Raw genomic sequence first — 23,842 nt, 5'->3', positions numbered from 1 at the left:
GCAGCGGACGTCGCGGACAAACACGTTAGTCGTGTGTGCGCTGCGTGAGAAAGGTCAATCACGATGCACGCGCTCGTGACACGAATGGCGGGCGTGTCGCTCCACGCACGTCACGACAAAGCGGCGTTAACCGCAACTACTAGGTTTTACCGCAGTGCCTTGAAATACCAGTTCCATTCATTCCGCGATCTCGAATTATCTTGACCCATTGAAATGAATGGAAAAACCCTTAATCCGTTCTGGCTTTTCAAATAAAACCAAAACATTTGCTAAAGAGTTTTTTTTTTTTCTTTTTATGTGCTTCAAATTTGGTGTTAGCATTACTGTTCAAGGCCCGGGGGCCAGATCCGGCCCGACACATCAAGTTATGTGGCCCGCGAAATGCTAGTTGTGAATTTCAAGTTTTTGACTATCATACCAAATTTGCAAGTTGTTTTCAATTGTAAAACGTTAAGGGGTAAACAATTATTTGTTTGCTCCCAATGCCCCTTTTGAACAATTTCTGGATACAAAACTATCATAATGAAAATTTAGTAACGGCCCTTCGACAGAAACCGTGGGGCCCGTACGAAAAAATGAGTTTGAGGCGTGAGCTTCAGCATTATACTAGTGCAAAAAAAAAAAAAAAAAAAGCTAACGCGAATAGTTATTTAAACAGACGACATAGGAAATGAATTCGAAAGCTTGAAGGGTTTTTTTTGTTGGCAAATTGTCACTTGTATTTCACGCCGATAAATTTTTGAAACGTTAATATCGAAACTGTCAGCCGGGATGTTTGCGGTGTCATCATAAAATTAGTCAATTATCGGATGAGTTTTGATTTCTCGCAAGGTGCCGACTAATTGCGGGACTTTGATGAAGTTGGGGCTAATGTGAACCTGGATTGAATGATGGTTTATGTGGGTGCATTAAGAGTGATTATTTTAATTAATGTAATGGGTTAGCTTTCTAAAATACCGTTGAGGGATAAAGACACCGAGGCACGGTTGGCTAATAGGACGCCGACGACAATGCGAGCGTTTGAAGCCACGCCCCCACGGCGGCTCATTCCCAGAATGTTTCGATGTGGCGAAACCAGTCTGCCCGACGACTGAAGCCAACGGCGTCAAAAGGTTGAATTACCAGGAAAAAGTATTTGTCGGATTGAAGATTTCCTTGCGGAAATTCGTCAAAAATGTCACTCCTTCTTTTTGTTCTTTTTGGATTTTTTGCGCACGATGAGCGTCTTATCTTCGTCCTCCAAAGATTTTGTTTCAAGCGCCATCGTTTCGCAGGGCATCTCCATTTTATGTTTCTTAATCTTCTTCTTGGGAGGTTGCGGCTCCTCACGATTCTTCTCCTCAGCCGAATTTTCATTCGCGGCGTCGTCAATCTGCCCTTTTTTCTTTCTTGGGGACTCGCTGGCTTCCTCCACATCGTTCGGGGTTCGCGCCTTCTTCTTTTTTTGAGGTTCTTCCGACTCGTGCGCAGCGGACTGAGCGCGGCCCATGTTCCGATGAGCCATCCTCTGGGCAAAGTACTCCTGCATGCTGAGCGTGCTGGTCACCGTCTTGGTGATGGACTTCGTGTCCACTTGGGAACAGGCGTCGTCGGAGTTGCAACTCTTGTCGTCGTTGCTGCTCTTCTGGAGAACGACAAGATTTGGCTGGGTGAATTTGTGAAGCGCGCAACTGTCACGATAAAAACACTGGGATGCATGATATTGCTTTGAAAGACAATCTCCAGGTCTTAAATTCTCTGGAAAGTGGCCAAATATATAAATAAATAAGTACATCAATCAAACAAAACAAGGAAAAAAAAACAACCATGTCAAATTTGAATCATTGATGATTGACAAGAACATCCGCTTCATGCCTCCACATCCCAGTGGCTGCATGCCGCAACAAGGCAATCTAAAATTCTCAAGCGTTGACTGGTGGGGGAACCCCGGTGCCGCTTACTTCCTAGCGCTTCTAATGTCACTTCCGGTAGCCCTAGCGGTGGATGGAAAAACGACATCTAGTGAGAATTTGTCCTTCAAAGCAACTAAGGCTGACAACTCCCTTGAAATGACATGTATAACAGAACATTAACAAATAAAATATGAATTTTAACAGACCCTCTGAAATCTTTGCTGCATGACATTATAAAAGGTGCGGTTGACCGGTAACAGACGAATAAGACATTTTGAAGGACGGCGGTTGAAAAATAATGTCAACGGTCACGTTAAGTGGGCCACGAAACGGTCTCCGCCGCTCGGGTCCACATTAAAGCCGGCCCACTTCATAAGCGCCCGACCTAGCGGGTCTATTTGTCACCTGGTGCTCGTGACCCATTTGTCTCCATTTTCCTAATGGCCTACTCAATGCATAATGATTTGCGCGGAAGAATACGCGACTTCCTCCTGAGGATCGCGCCAAACAATGCGGCCGCCGAGGCCACTTACCTCGGGCGACTTTTTTTCTGTTTTAACCGGCAAATTGAAAAACATCCCGTAGCGTCGAGTCACGCTGTTTGGCCTTTGAGCTTTTCTCTTTCTTTACACGACGATTAGGCAACTTTGACTCTCTACGCTGATTAGGATAGACGAGCTAATGGATGGCCTGCTAGCATTATATGCATGTACATTCAAAGCGGGACCCGAGGGACAGAAAAGGGCCACGCGATCGCTAGGGGCCATTGAGGAAACTGGCATATCTGAGACGCGGCAAAAGTGGCAGCGCCACGACTGATGTGTTTTTCAAGTTACGACTTGTCGCCTTGTTTTTTTTTATTCCACAGCAATAATGATTATTATTATTCGTTGCTTTGGGAGGTTAGCCAAGTTTTGAGTTAGCCTAACCAGCTGGTTTCGAATACGCCACAGAGTGAAGTATGGTGAGGGGGGAAAAAAAAAAAAATCTTACTGGTATTTTGAGGAATACCAGCATCTGCCTTTTTGAAAAAACGGATTCGTATTACTTCTATTTGTTTGAATTTTGAGTTCATTTTGAAAGCAATTCTACTGACCAGGGAACACTCTGCAGCTTTTGTTTTCCTTTGAAGGACAGGCGAAATATTCACATTTGCACTATTTATTTGAAGTTTGACAACTTAAGTGTAGAAAACTACAGGCTGCTTTTTACTTGTTGAAGTTTCATTAGATTTTTCAAGACATGTTGATGTCCTTGGGAGCTGCATAAAATCTGACTTTCACAACAAAGATGTATGTTGTCGAGAATGTATTTATAAAAAAATTACAATAAAGATTGTTCAATCAACATATATTTTATAGACAAATGTGGTAGTGAAATAAACGCCTAAGTCAAGGCATCACCGTGTTAGTTTTGTTGAGTGGTGACACTGAAAAAAGCCTTCATTCGATTCATCTAAAACACACTAAAGGTGCCTCGTCGTCAATACGTTTCCATAAGGGACTGACCATTGTTTGATGTACCGTTGTATTGATCAAGGCAGCAAAACAAACAATAAAAAACCCATCACGTTCAGCCCATTAAAACAAGGCAACAGATAAGCAATAATGTTAAGTAAATGTTACTGCTTGGTATTGAGTAAATAATACATGTATTACATGTAATACATGTGTTTAATTTGAAAAGCTTTTCATAGAAAACAGAGAATCCACTGCTTTTTAAATCATGTTTTTAGATTTTTCACAATCTCAATATTCTTGTGAAAGCGATCATTACAGTTATTTTTTATTTAAAGCTACTCAAGTTAAATGAATAATTAAGTCTTGTTAAAAAAAAAAAAAAAAAATATATATATATATATATATATATATATATATATATATATATTACCGTAATTCCCAAATGTAAGACACCGTTTTGTTTTTCCCCAAAAATGAAAGCTAAAAGTACGTGCGTCCTGTGAACGATAACTTTAAGGATTCGATTTTTTTTCCTGGATTCGACACCATTCGAGGAAGATTGATCCGCCATTCACATAAGCCGAGGTTTGACGTACATGTGCATGACGTCGGTTGGCTGTTAGCAGCCAGTGCCTGCTATCAACTGACTGAACATGCCTGCATGTGTAGCACCAACATATTTCTAGAAAATGGCTGGCTGGCTGGATGGATGGATATTTTCAACATAACCCAAACAGAATACTGCAAATAAATAGCAGTTCAAACTCAAAATCAATACTTTGACAGCGTCTCCAGTTCTATTTCATAGTTGATATATGAAAGATGACTTATTCTGTTTTTTTTGTTTTGTTTTAAATCGTTTTTCCACGGTTGCCAACGTGTCGGTGCTTCCTGTACGCGGTAACGTAGAAAATACCAGAATTGGACCCCCAAATTAAGGGCGCGTCCTATATTTGCTAATAATAATAATAATAATATTGCTTATGATTTGTTGCCCCATTTTAATTGAGCAAATGTGTGGGTGTGCGCATTTTTTACAATGTATGGTAAGACGCACAAAAAAAAAAAAAAAAAAAAAAATCAGAGAACCGCCAAGACACCAAACTGAACAAAAATGAAGAGAAACGAAGCGTTTTTTTGATAACGACGGTTAAGGGGACATAGTCGCTTGGAAAGTTTTCATCTTCCTCGGAGGCTGACCGGAAAAAAACCTCCCTGACTTCTTCGGCCATTAAGGAAAACTTTCCCGAGTTGAGAGAAAAATCCATAGTGGCACAATGGGCGCGGGGAAGCGGCGAGCTGACAACGCCAGACAAGGTGTTAACGGGGATTTGGGGGAAGATGGCCGCCGGGCACTTTACAAGCGCCTGTGAAATGAGTCCCTCCCCGGGAGGGCCGAGGAGGCGGCACAAAGGAGAGGCCGGTGGCCGAGAAACGTCTCCATCGGGTGAGAGGCGGCTAAGAAGTTGCCACGCGTTCCTCGGCGCCTGCCCGGGGAGCTCAATTAAGAAGTGCTGCGCTCATGCGCTACTGGCAGCCTGGCAGTGTTGATGGCAACAAGTTTCTAGGAAACATGTCACTGTTTGATCATCTTGTTTCTTCCTTTAACCAGCTGCTCAACCGCTTTCCAGTAACCTGTAATTATATGCTAGCAACGACAACAAAAAAACTGCACGTGAAATGTGAGGCGCGCTTTTGCCACCACAGCAAATTTGTTTCGCCCTCTTGTGAGGATACTTGAATGTGAAATCAATTCTCAGGATTAAATAAGTGCCTTAATGACGTGGAATGTTTAGCAAGAGGCGTTAACAAAAAAAAAAAAAAAAAAAAAACATGTATCCATCCAAGCCATTAGCAGATGCGTTTCCCCAAAACCGGGCTTTTGTCACGAAGATGAGGTCTGAGTTATTGACATACAAATTTGATCTATTTTGAGATTTGAGACAAAAACAACCTTCTTAAGGTCTCGACGTTTATTTCGACGCAGCTAAACGGCTGTCAAAGTCATTTTAGCTCAGGGGCCGCATAGAGGAAAATATGCTCAGGCAAGGTGTAATCATATTTTACGACTTAAAAACAATTAGTGGCAATTCTACGTAGATTTTTTGGTAAGTGTGCTGGGCTGGTCCCAGTATATTTTGGAAAAGCAAAAAATAACCAAATAAAGATAAATGAAGTCAATTAAGCTCCCCTATATATCCCAAATATAAAGTGTATGAAAACAAAGAACTACTAGACTACGCTACCAATCCATCCATCTGTCCGTCTAACAATTTTCTAGAGCCGCCTTTCCTCATGAGGGTGGCAGGCTTGCTGGTGCCTATCCCAGCTGGCTTCGAGCAGTATGCGACGGACACCCTGGACTGATTACCAGCCAATCGCAGGGCACACAGAGATGAACAATTTAGTATGTCCAATACGGATGCCGTTGAAGAATCAATATGCCAAAAGTTGAAATAAATTTGGGATTTCAACTTGACAACATTCAATTTGCTTTAATTTCCTCAATTTTGCATTACGTATCATTTGAAAGGGTGTTTGTAGAATCAGACTATATTAAGATTTTCATTTTCATTTTGAGACATAAGCCTGATTTGGTGAAAGCGCATCACATAAACTGTTGTCTCTTAATGTTGCTAATTTCTACCTAGAGAACAGGTGGGTGTGAAATGTACATACACCCCACGAAAAAAGGATTCCCGGGTCGGTCCACAGTTGCGGTAGGATTTGGAAAGGTTGGCGAAGGCACCTATGTCCTCGCACCATCATCCTCCTCCTCTTCCTCCTTCCCGGCCCAGAAGCCCAGGAAAAGGATGCAAGGAGCGCAGCGCGTGCAGCTCTGAGATAAGGCTCCTTCGGCAGAGGAGCGGCCTGGCTCGCTATCGGCCCTTCCTCTCCCCGGGTGGGGGCGGCGGGAATGCGCGGAGGGCCCGCCGAGGCACCATGAGAAAAGAGGAGCGAGCGGGCGCCCGGGCGGGAAGGCATTCAACAGGCCGCCTCTGACAAGACGGTCCAGTTTGATCTGCGCCGACTAATGAAGCCGACGGTAAGCCAGTCGACGTGCGTGCCAAGATCATCGACGGAGGCGGCGAGCGGGCCAGCTGAGGGATGCTTTGGCTGCCGCTGTATAACCTTTGCTACTCGTCGCGTCAAACCTTTCCCGACAACACGTGCAACAATGTGCTAAAGGGCGACGTGGAACTTATGAACTCATTCGCCGCCTATGAGGTTGTTACCCATCAATCTGAATCCGACCGTGAGCTGCCGGCGATGTATATTAAAAGTTATAAAACAAGAATGACTAATGACTTTGATCAGCGCAGTTTTTGAGAAGAAGCCAAAGATTAGGCAGTCAATCTGCGCTTGCCAACTTGATTATGAAGCGGAGACATAACATTTGAGAAGGGAGCCAGGTTTAGGCACCTGACACTTGAACATTGCACCTTTAATGCACAGGTGCCAAAGTCCAGTCCTGGAGGGATGGTATCTTGCCTTTTTTTGAACCTTTTTGAACTTTTTTTGAATTATGGTGCGCCCAATGTATGGGTTAAGTATGAAATACTTCATCCAGAACCCATTTGGCCTTATTATCATTTATCATCATTGTGCCTTTGGCATTCGCCAGTAAGGAAAATGCTATGTTTTTAGCATTATCCTAAAACATCGCTAGTGTCAATTAAGAACAAATGAAGTCGCAATTGCTCGCTCATTTACTGGAGTGAGGGGCGGGAAAAAAAATGCTTTTTTTGCAATACTTCCTGTTTTTCCCTTTTCGATAATTCGCAGCCAATATTGCTGGAGTCTGTAATTGCACCAGGGTGTCTTCATTGTCCTGCCACAATAATAAATTTGGCCATACTCTGGGTCTATGGATCAGGTCCTGATTAGCCAGCTGTCTCTCCCTGATGAGCGGCAGGGTCCAGCAGCACCATCCTTCATGGGCTTGATGTGGGCGGACAGGAAAAAAAAAAAAAAAAAAAAGTAAAAAAAAAAAAAAAAAAACATATGGATGCTTTCCTCTAAAAATGACAAGCTTTCAACGCATCACCATCAATAATTTGCTAGGAATGTCACTCAGCATAGTACTTGTTCCTCTCCATATATATATATATATATATATATATATATACAACTTTAAAACAACCACTTCACTTGTATTATTTTTTTTAATACTGTCCAAAATAAAACGAGCAAAACAATACTACTAATCATAAAACAATTCAAGTTTTTCATTAATTATGAAATTCAGCTAAATTTTAGACTTTATCTCACAGACTGAATTAAACACATTTGCGGGGCAGAACGGGCCCATGGGCAGTATGTTTGACAATAATATAATTTGATCAATCGATGGAATAATGATTCTAAAACTATTTGATAGCGACTGCCCTAATTCGCACAGTGTACGTCACGGGAAACAAATCCCGCCCGCCAAGTTATTTTATGAGGCCCGCCAAAGCAAATCATGTTAAGTTTCTATGACCGACCCTTGCTAAACTCAGTTCCAAAATACTAACTTGTCGCATATAATAAATATTGTTGAGATTTTGCAGTATTTTTGGGCTAGTTTTGTTACAGTAACTTCAACAATAATTTTACAAACCTAGTGTATCTTATCCTTGACTTGTGATTTCAAAACTGCTAAGCCAGCAGCTTCTCACGTACAGTAATGCTAGTACAAGATAATTTTCAATAGACTTGGTTTCCTCATCATATCGGTCCAATGAGGGAAGTTTTAGCTACAAAACGACCCGGGACAAAAATGAGTTTGACACCCGTGGTGAATGTGGACGATTACAAAAAAAGCGGGTGCGTTCTGCGCCAAAATAAATGGGTGTTGAAATAGAGCGCGTTTATCATGAGCAAAACAAATGAAGGCGGCATTATGCATGCGGCGCGACCGCCTCATTCTGCGCAAACGCTTGTCGAAAAAGACCCGCCCCGATCCCGCGGAGGGACGGCGCCGAGACGACCGCGCCAGGCCGTGATTTATTCAAGTCGGCAATTAAAGCGGGGGACTGGGAATCTTTGGCCGGTTAGCTTCAGCAGACGCTAATTAGCCTGGCCCCGTGTTAACGAAGACACAGAAACATTGCCTTTTTTTTTCTCCCCCTCTCCCTCACTTTCCCGCACCAGCGCTAATCTGTAAGTGTCAGTGAGCTGGCGCAGCCTGTTCACGGAGCTGCCAGGAAGGTAGGCGCTAAATGCGCGGCGTGGTTTGGCGCCGTGTTGATATGTTGCGGCGCTACGAGTGATGGGAGGGCCGGACAAAAGGTTAAGCTTTCAATTAGATGTTATCTGAGAGTGATTCACGTTAAGCGTGACGCCCTGCTCTGGTGCACTGGACCGCATGAGTGCCATGGTGATGTTGCATTTCACCACGCTTAACTTCAACACGGGAGGGACGAGGACATTCTTATATATATATATATATATATATATATATATATATATATATACATTTTCAAATGTTACTCATTCACTGCCATTGACGACTCTAGACAATTCATTCACTGTCAGTGACAGCTAAGTAATATATAAAATGTATATATGTAAACATACATATTTGATGAATCGATTTTATCAAGCTATACCTCAACTTATAACAGTCCTTTTGAATAGAGTAGTGGTGGCGGGGGGCACAGTTGCCTCTCGGAAAAAAAGCTTTGTATACACCATTTGTGAGCAAGTGAGCAAGGTCAGAAAAATATATTGCAACTCATAAGTCAACTTTTGGCTTGAAACGTAAAGAGTATTCTTGCACCTTTTAGGGAGGTATGAATTTGGCGAACAACTCAACAAAATGTGGCAATACATGCTTTGCATTGGTCAGATGGTTCGCACTAATTCTCAAATTAATGTACAGTATCTCCAATACAATCCAATTCAAAAAACATGAAGTATCTTAACTTGCAATTTACTTTGATAGCTTGCTATCTTAGCTAGCTATAAAACCTATCTACCTCTCTTTCTAAGCTCGGTAAGTATCTTAGCTAGCAATCTACTTATATAGCTTGCTATCTTAGCTAGCTATAAAACCTACCCACCTAATCATTTAAAAATAGCAGACATGACGCTAAAAAACTTTTTTTTTTTGTTTAATCAGCAAATTTCGCCCACATCAAGAACACCCCCAAACACGCCGTCATAAAAAGTGGCAATACCGAGGGGAGCGCCCCACTCCCCGACGAGCGATATTTCATGTAGATGGCGCGTGGGAGGTGTACCTTGACAACAGGTGCCCCCCGACAGAGCTTAGCTCTCAACCCTTTGTGACCCAGCAAGCGTGGGAGTGGGAGAGGCCACGGGGTGGGGGGTGGGGTCGAGGGTCACGCTGACCCAGGGAGGGACGGAAGGCGCGCCGACCGTCTGACTCGAGGAGTTCCAAACAAGACCTGTGCCAAACGTTCTTTTAACTACTTCAAAAAGGAGTGGGAAAGCTTGCTAGCGGGTCTTTGCACCAATCGGGTGACTAAATATAATTAGCAGGTCCTTGTTCCAATGCTGGCTAGGCAACTCGGGCAATCAATTACATCGTTAGTTAAACTCGGGAACATGTTTTGTAAGAATTTGGGCTGGTTTCTTCATTAGGTGGATACATGGCTTAATCTTGTGAGGGTAAATTTAAATATTCCTAAGGAATGAAGTGTAATTGCACATCCAGTACAGTAGGTGGCAGAGTGTGCTGCGACTAGTAGCTTGGGTTTTTCTTTTTAATCACAAAGTAGAGATTACAAATTTGATACGAAATTGTCTTCAATTTCATCATTTCAGGGGAAAATCTATAGTCAAAAATAGGTATTTCTTTAAAATTACATCATTGTTTATTCAAAAATTTTGTATGTCAAATGTACTAGGAATGTCCTGATCACATGTTTTGCGCCAGTCCAAGTCTAATTGATTTTGCAGATCAGCCTATACAGAGTACCGATTCGATATCTTAGCAATGTATTAAGGACAAAACAAAAAATGTTTTTTCCAATGTGTTTTTTTAGTGTACAAACCCTTAATGAGTCTAGTGAAGCAGTGGATTAAGTAGCCTAAAATATTTAAACACCGGCGGTATTTAGTTCCGCTGTTTCCGGAAAGTTTGCCATGTTACGTATGGCACAGATATATTTATTCTTTCTGCCTTTTCTTCTTCTGGCAATGTGTGTACTTTTCTGGATTTTAAAATGAAAAAAAAAAAAAAAAAAAAGATATTTTCCTAACCCCAATCTTTTTCCCCCTCAATTCTGATCGGCTGACAATGATGTGATCGTGCTCAATTTCGGATCACGTTAGGGATCCGGGTATCCCTAAAAATACAAGCCGTATCGGTAATGGTGGCGAAGAAAGAGTTGAAGACTCATTTATCGCGGCGTAGAGTAGCAGGGGTGCGAAACATGATCTTCTAATAATGAAGCAATGCTTGAAGATGATTACTGAATACAAAGTAGACACAATTAGAATGACAAATATTTGAAGAATAAGTCCATTGTGCACGTAAGTCGGATTTGAGGCATCATGGCAGACAGATAAGGAAGCGCGGTCGCGCAAATAAAGCGGTGACTCGTTTCCACCTTTCAAGCGAGCTGGCACTTTTAAAAAATGACTAACTTCTGCTGATGTATGAATCGGCGGGGAGTCTATTTATCAGCAGGCCCCCAGCGCTGGCCCGCCTGGGTCCCTCAAGTCACCAGCCGCCGTGCTCCCCTTTGACTGATTAATTAGCCAATCAGAGGACATTTTTCACCGGGCGGCGGAGCGCCGGCTTTGGGCTAATGCCGGCAGGGCTTTCCGGCCGGGGGCCCGCCGGAGCCTCGTCGGCTCTTCGCGCCGGCCCGGGCGCGCAGGGCGAGAAGTGCCGGGGAGATAAATCAAGCCGGGCCGCAGCCTCCTCTAACGAAACCCCCCGAGGAGGTCGAGGTGGGCCGGCCGAGGGCGGCAGGACGGCCGGGGGCGCTGCTGGCCCGCAGATAAGCGCAGGGGGATAGAGTGCCAGAGCGCCTTCATTTAAAAAGTGGCCGCCCTTTTTTGATACCTCTCCGGCCTGTCGTTTGTCACGCGCTGAGTAATTGTGTTGAGGGCGATCGGGGAGGGGGGCTTGAGTGCGCCGAACAAGTGATGGATGGCGCAGAGGGGCAGATGGACAACCGCTCCGCCAGCAACCCGAACTATGTTGTACGTTTGCCACGTGAAGGAAAGCCGAAGCCAAGGCAAGTTTACAAAATCTTGTAAGTGTCAATATTACAGGGTAGAAAGGGTTAAAAATGCAATGACAATTTGCATTTAAAATCAACAATTAAAAAAAATAAATAAATCAAAAGGTAACGTAAAGATTGCAACAACAGAATTCAAGCTATTTTTAAAATGGTTGCTTTTGTTGCAACGGCTTCGAATGAATGTTGCAAGGGTACATGCTCGATATTTGTTACCGCAAAGCCCAACGACTTTCAAATCACTGATGATATGATTCCTGCCTTTAGTCTTTCCTGTCCTGTTTGCTTTATCTAGTCATAGCAATGTTGCGCTAGCATTCTGTTTGGCATGGGTAAAAAGCAAATGAGAGAAATGCGGAAGTTCAAGAGGGCCAATACGTCACAGCCAACAGAAGAAATTGCTTTTGCAACTACAATTACTTCTTTGTATGTGTCTGTTTGTATGTGTCTGTTTGTATATATATATATATATATATATATATATATATATATATATATATATATACATACATACATACATACACATATGTGTGTGTGTGTGTAATATATATACTCTCACATAACACACACACACACACACACCAATTGTCTGAAATGTATAGCGCTTTGTTCCAAGATAAAACATAAAAATCATCTTCAACACAGCTTATTCACACAAGCATCCAGATAAAAGTCTGCTGACTTTACACTGCAATTTTATGAAAAGAAATACTGTGTGATATTGAAATAGCACAACGTACACAATATGTCAAAAGGTCTCCCTGTAATTGTTGTGGTTGTTCTGAAGGCCGATTTCCGAAGCGTCTCAGGTGTAGCTCATGTTGTGGCTAGTCCACCGCGTCTTCCCTTTGATGAACAGAGACGTGCGCGTGTTTGTGTTTGTGTGTTTCGGAGGAACGTTGCGAGGCGCGATAAGAGGCCGGCAGGAAGCACATCGCTGCAGAGGAAGGAAAAGCGCCCAGCGGTGGGCCGCTGGATGGGAGGGCTGGAGTGGGACGCTGCTTGAAGATACATGAGGGGGGCGTCCACGCGTCACCCCAAGAAGCCAACCCAGGTTGGCCTCACCTTGTCTGGATGCAGATGCACGATAACGCTCGGCGACGGCCGCGGGAAAAGTATTTTCCATTTTGGGCCCTGCATCACCCGTGCAGCTCGGACACGAGGCCTCGCGGGATGCCATTGTAATTGTCTTGATTTTTTTTTTTTTTCGATACGCTCAATGCCCCCCCAAGGCTGAAAAATAACAAGCCATAACCAAGCGATTAGGGAGAGAACGGCGTGGTGTATTTCTAGCGGCCATTGTGATGCGCCGGGCTCCGCACCTGTGAGCGCTTTGGGTTTTGTCTCCCGCAAAACCGCATTTGGGGATTTTGCGATGCCAATTTCTTCAAGACAAATGCTAGAAACAAACAAAGACAGCCGGCAAAAAATAAATTGGTGTCATGGTTCCCATGGAACCTGAAATGTTCCTGCAGTGGCTTATTATGCAGCTAAATACCAGCACGATTTAATTTTTTTTTTTATTATTGTAAGTGATTATGAATCATCATGAACTTGCATGGGAGGAGAGTGCACAACTTCTAGAAATTTCATGTTCTGTAGTTTTTGGACTATGAGCTGCAACTTTTTTCTCATGATTTAAGACCTGCGGCTAAATAGTCCATTGCGGCTTATCTGCAGGCTTTTTGTTTTTATTTTTTTGCTAGCCACTAGGAGACAATCTGCAGTAAAGCAAATGTGTATCTCCTCAAGGTGTCAATTTAAGGGGAAAAGCCATGAAATGGAACTGAGAAGATCAATGGCTGTGCTCAAAAAAAGTTTTAAAATTCTATTAAAAATATAAAATTGAGTAAGACTGAATAAGTTCTTGCAGAAAAAGTTTGTGACATAAATATATATGAATTTATGAAATGTGTGCTTGGCAATGAGTTGAATTCCTTTGATTAATTCCTCATTTATAACAATTTAAAACATGAGTGTCAAACATTCAGGACCCCAAATGGATTTAATCAGACTAGCAAGATGATTTTGTAACATAAAGTATAAAAACGAGCTGATTTTTCTCAGTGAATGAAAAACTTGAAATGTTTTATGATGAAGAATAATGTTAATGCTTTATGATTGATAGAGTTGTTTTGCTTGTACTATTTTGGACAGTATAAGAAAAGAATAACATGCCAAAAGTTTCTGTTTTAAAGATATATAAATATATACGGATTGTATTGGTCTGGTCCTCAAGTTAAAACGAGTTTGACACCCCTGTTTATGATCAATGTACTAAAAGAGCCAAGCGGCATGTAAACTTTAAAAAGAGCCAAGAGCAGACACGAAGTGTATAGTAAGCTTTTTTTTTTTTTCTTTTTCCTGCAGAACTAGACAATTTTCATCAGCGGACCTGAGGAGAGGCCCCAGAGACACGAGTGTGACATGGGGCGGGGGGGGGCAGGCAGGTGTGAGTGGAAATCCTTTAAATGGATTTGGGCGCCGCGGCCAGCCATCAGCGGCCCGCTGCCGGCCACGTTAAAAGCCGCACGCTGTGACCAGCCTAATCCCGGGCCACGGGCCGGCTCATGAGGGGAAACACTTAGCGCAGCAAACTTGGGGGCTGCATCAGCACCACTGCTCAGCACCAGTAATTGCTAGCGCCTCCGTCAGGTGGTAACAGGTACGCCCAAATGAGGAATGTCGACAGTACGCTACTTTTATGTGCGCTTCAACTTTGATTTAAGAGTGCATCCGTTAGTTCCCGATCCAATGCTAAGTATACAGTGGTCCTTTGCTATAACGGGGTTGGCTTTTCGCAGCCTTGCTACAAAAGATATTCGTTGAAAGCTGCCAATACCATATGGTGTAACAGCAGAACTCAAACCCAAGACCTTAATTTTTATGTGAAATAAATAAATGCTCTAAATAAAACGTGCTTGCGTATCATACCTGCTCTGTGGATGTGGCAGCCTTTCCTCTCTTTCCAAAGATACAATTGAGGTCCTTTGCACTTCGGGAGGAAAGGTCCTTCCCTGAAAGAACATGATAGATATTTAAAAAACGCGCATTTTCACGGTACTTGAGCTTGCCATGACCTTTCAACTTTGCAGGGTCTGACAAAGGACAGGGGAATAAATAGTGATAATGTGAAAAACAAGCATATGGGTGCAGAACAAAGCTAATAATGTAAGTTGGGGCGGGGTGATGCGCCCCCTGTGGCTATTAAGCGCCGTTTACGAGCATGTGAAGTGCGGAAGGACGTCGTCAAGCGCCTCGTCTGTCGCCGACGCGGAATTATAAAAATGCAGCCATCTTAAGTGTTTGTACAAATGTGAAGAAAGGGGAGCCTTTTTTTTTTGGGTCTCAAAGGCAAATAAACCTGGGGCCACGCCTCCATACTCCCAGTGCTCAAAGAGCTTCAGAGCGTGCGTGCGCGCGAGGAACGAACACACACACACACACACACACACACACACACACACGAACACACACACACACACACACCGGTCCGTCTCCAAGCCCGGGTCCTGTTCCTACAGCTGCATCCTCTTCCTTCAGCGCGCCTCTGATAACATTTGGTTATTTATTGCTATACCCGCGCTATCTCCCCGCACACCCTTTGGCTTTTGGAAGTGGCCGTGCACATGCCAGAGTCTGAGAAGCTAAACCAAGAAGGCCAGTTAAAAAAAATAAATAGGCTTGGGAGGGAGGCGGGGGAGGCGCTGGTCCGAACGGGACCGGCGTGACCTGTCGGGAGGTGTAGGAGAGGAAGAGGCTGTCAAAAAAATGGCCGGCTGGCAGGTGAAAGTGCAAATAACGGCGTGATAAAAAGCCCACTTTTCCGTTTGGCCTTCGGAAGGCGGCCCGGAGCTCGACCCGTTGTGTTTTTCGATACGTTTGCTTGCCAAAGCGCCGGCTAGGTAGTCCGAGCGGATCAGATCACTACGTGAGAAAACATTTTTTGGCTGGCAAAACTCGTTTGAAAGTGTTTGCAAAAATATCTTTGAACAAACTTCGAAGTCGTCAAAGTCATTGAGGCGGCGAGCGCCCCAAAACAAAAAATTCTATTGCACCCTGTTCACGAGTTGCCGTTTAAAAGATTAATGCAAAAAAAGGGGTGAATGCATGATAAAATGTGAGACTTTCAAAATGTCCAATATTGACAATATATCCAATTTTTAATGGAAGTAAATGGGCTAAATTTGACATCTGCTGGGTATACCTCTCGACCTCCGGTTTGGGACGGCGTATTCAAATCAACATGTTTTGACACTCAATGCTTTTCCTTTGATATCAAAAACATCTAATAGAGTTGGCTCCAAATTTCTCCCAGGGGTTAAGTAAACACTGCTTATTTGTAATATTTTATAGTTTTATAATGTCAACACTGCGTGCCTGACATGACAGAAAAAAAAGAAGCTTTTGCTTCAGTATTTATCTTACAAGTACATTCAAACGTATTTGAATACAGGTTAAAAACAAAACTATATAGGCAGCTCCGGGTTCCGTAATTCACGAACACTCTTACAAGATAATTCACGAACGCTCTTACAAGAATTACTTAAAAATAAATAGTGATTACACAAGCATCTCCAATGTGCAAGCAGCTGGGAAGAATGCAAGGAAGCGGAGCGCTCGCAGCAAGCTGCGGCCGTGACAGGTGATAGATGGAGGTGGCAATTAAAAGTGGGTTACCGCTTTTATGCTGCGGGCCTGCCACAAAGCAGAGATTTCAGTCCCCCCCGCCCCCTCCCAAACACAAAACCACAGCAAACAAACGCCATCAATCCTAGCTGAAAGAGAGTAGCAGTGCCAACAGGAAGTCGATAAAAAAAGCAGCTCAGTAAAAGTGGGAGGGAGCCGCTCGCACCGACATAGACTTCTCTGATAACTTTGTCGCGTCATTTGCGGGAAATATTTGCTCAGAATTAACTCATAGGTCACGTGAATGCTAAGAGATCCAGTCATAGGGTAGCAATTTATGCCTTTAACTCGGAAAAGGTCAAAATACTCAATATAGACACACATTATGGTGTTCTCTTGTCATCATTGCAAGTTCATTGTTTTTTGGGGTTTTTTTTTGGTGGGGGGGACAAATATTTGAATGCAGGTTTGAACTGAGAGTATTAAAACAATTAGAAATGTGAGAAAATGTTCATGCCTGTCTGGGAGAGGCATACCATAAAGAAAATAAAACAAAAACAATTTAAAAAATGAAAAAGAAATAAAAGAAATAAAAAAAAACTTCACAATGAAAAAACAAACGAAAACCATCATCAAAACAAGCAAAACCATATGATGAACGAAAACAAACACTCATTTCACTCATTTGGACTATAATCCCAGCAATAAACGAGGGAATACAATACAATAATTCATACCCCCAAAATATAATAATTTGTTCAAAGTAATATTGTGTGTCATTTACACTTCTTTGTGAGCGCCTGGGTGTGAGCTGTGGCCAACAGCAGCAGCTTGGTCCTGCAATAATTGGTGCTGCTGCCTCCCCTTTCCCACATATCGGGGCATTACAGTAAACGAGGGGGTGTCACGACTTGCGAGTTTTTCCAGATCGGCCCGTCACTTGGCCTCCTTGGCAGATACAGTTTGGGCTCGCGACCTCTGCTAATGAGCTTAGTGAGCGTGAATCTGTTAGCGTTCGGGAACTTGGCGCGGGCTCCGGGGCGGGGCGGCGAGCGTTCAGGGAAAACATGCAAGCGGGCACGGCTAGTTTTTATCAGTGATGCAACTTCCCGTCAGATGCGGCCGCTTCGCTGACGAAAAGAATTAAACGGCCCTTGAAGGCACCGATTCCAGAAGCCTCGTGGCCAAGCTGCCCGTCAGGTAACTGAGGGCGAAACGGGGAAGGGAACACGACATTCTCACCTTTCCAATCAAGTTGAAGGACAAACTTGATGGGCCGGTGTCGCTGAGCTCAGCCGACAATCGCTGGCTTTGCAGAATATTCATGTCACGTGTCGCCCTGTCCGCACAACTTTTAGTTGGTTATGACTTTTGAACATATTGAGCCTGAATATTAAAAAATGTGTCAATTGTTTGTTTTCTTTTTACTTGCAGCTGTTTCTACTGTGTCCCACGGACATAGGTCACTTAAGCCAGAGGGTAATAACACAATATTAGAAGAACTTTTGGGGGGTAGCTGTTCTCTCGATTGACCATCTTAAATTGGAGTTAAAGCTGTTAAAACTGTTATAACTAATTTCAGACCACCGGATTTTCTGCACTATTAAAACCGGATTATAAGGCGCATCTTCAATCAATGGACTATTTTAAAAGTGTTTGAATAAATAGATAAATAAAACACATAATAAAGCAAATAGAAGTTGTGTATGATAAAGAAAAAAAAAAAATTCTGTTAATTTTTTGGGTGCTGCATAAAATCAGGTGCAGTTTATAGTCCAGGCATTTACAGTAATAACATAGGCCTCTTTGGAAATGGACAAAAGTTGGAAGGAGTAGCACACAAAAGTGTGAGATACAAAAAAAAAAGGTTGTGCTGTAGAATAAATGTGTGAAGGCCTTCACACTACTAAAAAAAATAAAATAAAAGCAAGGGAGACTACTGCTCTGCTCACTCAAATTGGACAGAAACAAATATTAAACATTTGACATCGAGAGTGACTAATCACTTCCTCCCTGAGCCCTTGAAATGCTGGTTGCACCAGTACAACCTCTTTTTTCTTTGGCGTACAATTGGGAAATGAGGTTGCCAGAGAACCCGAATCGGTCTCACTCATGAGCCTTGCGTGTCAAAAAAATGGAGCGTTGTGAACACACACAAGCTCAATTTCCCATGATGAGCCTTGAGAAAACTCTTTTGACATCTGCCATTAAGTCAGGTGCTTCCTTTTTTTAAGGCTCCCAAACAGCTGCTAAAGAGTGTCTCCTCCAAACGGGTTACTGTGAAAAGTCCCCGGGGGGCGTCACACTGATGACAAGTTGGGGGGGGTAACAAGTATGTCCCGGGGCAAAGACAATGAAAGTAATCAAGACGGCGTGGACAAGCGCATTCATCACAGCTCAAAACTCACGAGGAGGCTAGCTATTGTTAGCGCCACTTCAGTCAGGGGGTGCTATTTTAAGGGGAGACAAAGATGGAGGTACGTTATTTCATCCTAGACACATGTGTGGGAATCCCAGGCGGAACCGGGCCGGACCGCAGGTAGCCCCCATCCAGCGAACACCAAAGACTTAATCAGGTGGGGTCATCTTGCTACGTCCGCAGAAATGGACGCGCCAGATGCCCCAAACAGGAAGCAGGAAGCGGCTGTCCGATGACGTGGAGATGTTCCACATCCAGATGTTTACCAGCTACCGCTGAAAATCACCGCTGATGAATGACTTTAACAAATGTCAAATATGCCTCGGGATCGCACTCGTTTCCGAGCAAAAACCAAAGGGGCGCGGCCGCCTTTGCGATGAGCCTCAGATCGTCGGGTCGATTTCCACCATTTTGTGGGCACAGACGCACAACACTCAAAGTCAACTTGAGAACTGTATGTGTATGTATGGTATGGGGCGGAGGGTCAAACATACGGCCCGCAGGCCGGTTCTGGACCCCGAATGGGTTTAATCCTGCCTGCGAGATGATTTTGTAAAGTATAAATAAAAGAGTTCATTTTTTTAAATGAATGAAATTCTTGACATTTTAAGATTAATAGTGATGTTAATGTTTTATGGCTGATAGAGATGTTGTGCTTGTACTATATTGGACAGAATAAAAAAAGAATAATAAATCTGAACTTTTAAGGTTATAGAAATATAAACCGTGGTTTTATTGGCCCGGCCCACTTGGGAATCTATTTTTCTCTATGCAAAAAATAATGATATATTTAAAGTTGTCGCCCCAGACAAGCCCTTCATCTCCCAACTATTTGCAAACATTAAGTGGCTTTGTGATGAAATATGACCTGGCGCTTACTCATTTTGCTCTCCAGTCATCCCTAACATGGAGTTCCTCCTTGTGCCTATCAGTGCGTCGGCCTTGCCTGGCAAAGCTTCCTGACATGTTAAGAGCAAAAAAATAAAAATAAAAAAACCCTCCCCTGGCAGTGACCGGGCCGAGTGACCTCGCATGGGCCGACGGAGTCCTATTGAACGTCTGAGTCGGGAGCCAAAAGAGCGTCTGAGCGGATGGCATCAAAGTTTAACGTTTAAAAAAAAAAATTAAACTAGCACTGAATTATTGTGATGTGAAGCCAGAACTTTTTTTTTTTTTTTTGGTGTCATTCTAGACAAAAAGTTTGGAATCCAATTACGAAGAAGAGAGGGAAAAGGAAAAGTGCAGACTTCCCGTGCTAGATTCGGGGTCACCTAGCGTGGATGTATGATATTGCAAAACAAATTAGATGAAATACTACAGCTATGAATCTTCTCGGTGCATTGCGAATTGTCATTTATCTTGAGTGGGTCTCGAGTTTAACCAACTGATGATCATCTTAGTGGTGATGGGAACTATCATATCAAATAACCATGTGAAAATAGGTGTAAATTTGTCTTTTAAGGTTAATAGATGGATTTTTATCTGTGGTTTTTTGTCAAAACTGCAATAAGAGAGCACGCACCTTTAGCAAATTTCATGTAATGGACTCGCTTTTTGGACGTCTTGGATTTTTCCTCCAGGCTGAAGCGTTCCTGCTCCTTTGGCTGAGTTTCTGCGGAACATACATGGAGAGAGAGAGAGGGGGGGGGGGGGGGGGGGGGGGGGGGGATCACAATTAATAATGCGGTATTCTCGATTAACTGTTCTAACATAGGTAATTTCCCGCAAGTCTTGTATGTTGCACTGCAGCACCCTCTAGTGGCCTAAATATGTATGAACCCTAAAAATTCAAATTCGATGATTTAGTTGAATTTTAAAAAAGCACAAATACTATGTAATATAATTTTTTTTTCATACGGCAGATGTGATTACTTCAATTTTGGCTCGAAACACAAAGGAAAAGAAAAACAGTCTATTTTATTACCGGTGTTGTTTTGGCCGTGGCAGTTGTTGAGTTGAGCAAGGAGAGCATTGAAATCATCCTGATGTGCGATCCAGTTGTCCTGGAAACACAAAACACAACACGTCCCTGATCAGCTTGAGAAATGCATCCTCTAAGAGGGATTAGTTTTCATGAAGGAAGCCCAGACAAATGTTTGGACCTAAGAGCGCAAATTGAGCTCACCTCATGACTGCCATTGGCTCCAAGGCCATGGCTGTCGTTTTTCACTTTGACTCTGATATGGTGGGTCATGCCTTGCTCGCTTCTGCCCAGGCCCTACATGTAACCAAAGAGTCGGGAAAATTAGATTAAAAGACAGAAAAACACATGTTCAAGACTTCCATGTTACATTAAAACCGCAGGTCCAACAAGAACGCTCAACCCCTCAAAATGTTCAGTGACATCAGCTCGATGCACACACGTGTATATTTACATATTTATGCCAATGCTGTTTCATTTGGATGAATTTTCATTTTGTGAGAAAATAACACGTTAACAGCTATTTAATGATGCAGATTTAATGTTATAAAATAAAGCGCTTCCGGGCAGCAAAATAAAAGCTTGCCTGCAACATTTAGTTCTTGGATTGAAACCTTTTGTCAACTACTAGTCCAACAATGCATAGCAAGAATTTTGCATTATTGGAGTCAGGCTAAGCCACTCAATGAAGTCATTGAAAGGCTTGCAAATGTCTTAAGTTCACCACTAGCGCTCGTGGTGGTTTTGGGGTCTCAACACGAACATTTCTATCCCACCCTGTCCATGTGTTGCCGTTTCATGCAAACATAGGGGGTTGCAAGACAAAATGTTGGGTTTCTAGTATGTCCAAAATTGACAAGATTTTCCATTTTGAATGGCAGTAAATGAGCCCAAGATGGGTCAAATTTGACATCCGCAGGGTGTACCTTTCCACCTCCTGTTTACAACCATTTAGAAGGGAAGGCAGGACGGCATATTGAAAGTCAAAATGTTTTAACAATCCATGAAATATTTTAGCCTCCTAGTGTTTTTCTTTGGTATGCTTTTCCTTAGATATCATACAGCAAAAACATTTTAAAAGCTCGAGTTGGGTCAAAAGAGACACTTACCTTGCCTTTGGACCAGCCCATGCGCTCCAGCATCTTCTGTCCAAGCTTGGACTCGTCATTGCTCCAGGCGTTGTTTCGAGGGTCCACCGACCACTTGATTTTTCTGCGGGCTGAAAAACAGTGCAGCAGTTTCACTAGCGGAAGTTCTTCAAAAGTAAATCTGAATATTTCTGCGGAGCGCATAACAAGGTAGAGGGAAATGTTTCAAACGAATTAGGTTTTGACAAATGGATTTTCCTCGTTGTTATCACAACGCGTATGACAGTTGATTGTGAGTGAAAATGCATTTTTAAATTACTAGTAAAGTGCGTTACAGTCCTAACTTTGACTTGCTTACGTAACGGCACTTATAAACTATCACTTACTTTTTCCTCGTCTTTAAAATGAACTACTAGTAATGAACTGCAACAAATTACATATCATGCCCAATGATAGTAGGACTAATGTGTTACGTAATTAGGACAAAAATGTCAAAACACGTGCCCATACTGACAGGACATGCTAAGGCTAAAGTTAGCTTCTGCACCTTTTGAAGGCAATTTCGACAGACATCGGACTCGAATTGTATCAGCACAGGGTTTCGCCCAAAGGAAACGCTGTTAAATGGAAGAAAAATATCCAACAACTATTAAAAGCGGAACTTTGTACGGATATATTTTCTTACGTTCGGCGAGCATGGACATCTTAAGGAGGGTCCTAACGTGGCTTCAACAAATAGGAGTCTAAGTAGGTGCCTGATGAATATAACACGGCGCCGCGGTGGTTGCCTGTTTGAAATCATATCAGTGTATTTCATATTAGGTGCATTATCATTTAAAATCTTTATTATTCAGTTATTGCGTTTGTTTTGTTTTGTTTTGTTTTGAAATGTAGAAACTTCTTTAATGTAAACCATGGCAATTTGTTTGGTTTATTGAAACCACCAAAACATAGCGCTACAACCCTTTGAAAAGAGAAACGTCTTATTTTGTCATCAAAGTTCAATGATCCCGAAAACAATTTTATGTCAACAAAGCATTTTTCTTCTTTTTTTCAAGTCTACGGAATTAATAACTTTAAAATCTTTAGTGAATAATTCTTTTGTTCCACCAACAGATGACGCTGAAACCTTTGGAAAATTAAACGTATTGTCATTCAAATTCAATGATACTGCAACCTCTTCGTGTTTTTTGTCTACGCAATTTTTCTATTTTAAATAATAGTATTCATGACTTGTGTAGTTAATTTAAGAACACAGTAAATCCAGATGACGCTGCAACTTTGTAAACTACGCATTTTTTGCGTTTTTTTTTTTTTTTTCATTTTACCTACTGAAAGTCTTCATAACGTTTAAATATTGTAGGCTATAATTATTTTTCAAACGTAGTAAATGCCTACTTGTGGCAACTTGCTGCCACCCCGATAGCGCGGTTACCCTCAAAAAAGAAACGTATGAACAGCTATTCTAGTTCAATGAATTGAATTTTTTCTTACCCGCTGAAAACAGTGCTTATCATTTTCAAACAAGCAATGGCCAAATTTTGTATCATCTTGCAAGGTCATTATTATGTCACAAGTCCTGAGTTTACAACAAGCAGTCCTTGAACGTGGCATCTTGTTAAAAAAAAAACGAGCAGCAACTATGCAACTATCTTACTTCCAGTCCATTTTTAATTGAAACTGTTATGTGATGATTTCGCTTACTTGTGGGGACACATACTTTAGTCAGACGTACAGTTTTGCATTGGAACGCATTGAGGGGAAGAAAAACTTGGCCTCGACTAGCTCGCGTTACGAAAGAAAAAGGCTTTGCAGCATGTAACACAATGTTGCGTTTTGAAGGCCGGGAGCCTCAAAGCTGCGGCCGATTCCACACAAATATCTCAAACCAAAGTGGGAGAGACAACAAGACAACAAGTCAGTGTATCGGTATACTTTTCCATTTTTCCCTATTTTGTGCTTTGTCCTCTTCCTGTGTCAGTGACAAAGTGAATTTAGATCTGCGTTTAAAATGCGCCGGGTAAGAGGTGTCCAAACTGTGGTCCACCATCCACATTTTTTCGGGACGCGTCGTGCACCGGATTCATCAGCTGCAGATTGTAAAATGAATTAAATCTTTTTCAGATTATCAGCCGCAGATTGTAAAAGGACCGAGACAACTTGAACGTGCCTGAAAATGTCGATAAAAGCGATTTTTAAAGAAAAGCAAGGGACCCAAACAAATATAAAGCT

General features: G+C 42.5%; 1 protein-coding gene and 1 long non-coding RNA gene across 2 annotated transcripts in view; one reads left to right on the top strand and one right to left on the bottom strand.

The window, feature by feature from the left end:
• pinx1 (PIN2 (TERF1) interacting telomerase inhibitor 1) overlaps window positions 1-22,331 on the bottom strand; it is a 22,993-nt gene extending 662 nt beyond the window's left edge. The window contains exons 1-7 of the mRNA XM_088404047.1: window positions 22,296-22,331; window positions 21,632-21,741; window positions 20,727-20,819; window positions 20,526-20,604; window positions 20,124-20,213; window positions 14,488-14,570; window positions 1-1,624 (exon numbers count right to left, since the gene is read on the bottom strand). The exon at window positions 1-1,624 is cut by the window's left edge and continues 662 nt beyond it. Coding sequence (XP_088260173.1) covers window positions 1,178-1,624; window positions 14,488-14,570; window positions 20,124-20,213; window positions 20,526-20,604; window positions 20,727-20,819; window positions 21,632-21,741; window positions 22,296-22,314 — 921 coding nt within the window. The 5' untranslated portion in view covers window positions 22,315-22,331 and the 3' untranslated portion in view covers window positions 1-1,177. The remainder of the gene's footprint in view (window positions 1,625-14,487; window positions 14,571-20,123; window positions 20,214-20,525; window positions 20,605-20,726; window positions 20,820-21,631; window positions 21,742-22,295) is intronic.
• LOC148407335 (uncharacterized) lies at window positions 6,287-14,417 on the top strand. The gene is made up of 3 exons (XR_015863877.1): window positions 6,287-6,398; window positions 12,448-12,607; window positions 13,924-14,417. It is a non-coding gene; the product is annotated as an uncharacterized LOC148407335 (long non-coding RNA).
• Window positions 22,332-23,842: the final 1,511 nt, after the last annotated feature.

Source organism: Hippichthys cyanospilos, chromosome 20 (genome assembly GCF_059441005.1).
Source record: "Hippichthys cyanospilos isolate Australia breed blue-spotted pipefish chromosome 20, RoL_Hcya_1.0, whole genome shotgun sequence".
NCBI classification, from domain to species: domain Eukaryota; kingdom Metazoa; phylum Chordata; class Actinopteri; order Syngnathiformes; family Syngnathidae; genus Hippichthys; species Hippichthys cyanospilos.
This window is presented reverse-complemented; position numbering and strand designations above follow the sequence as displayed.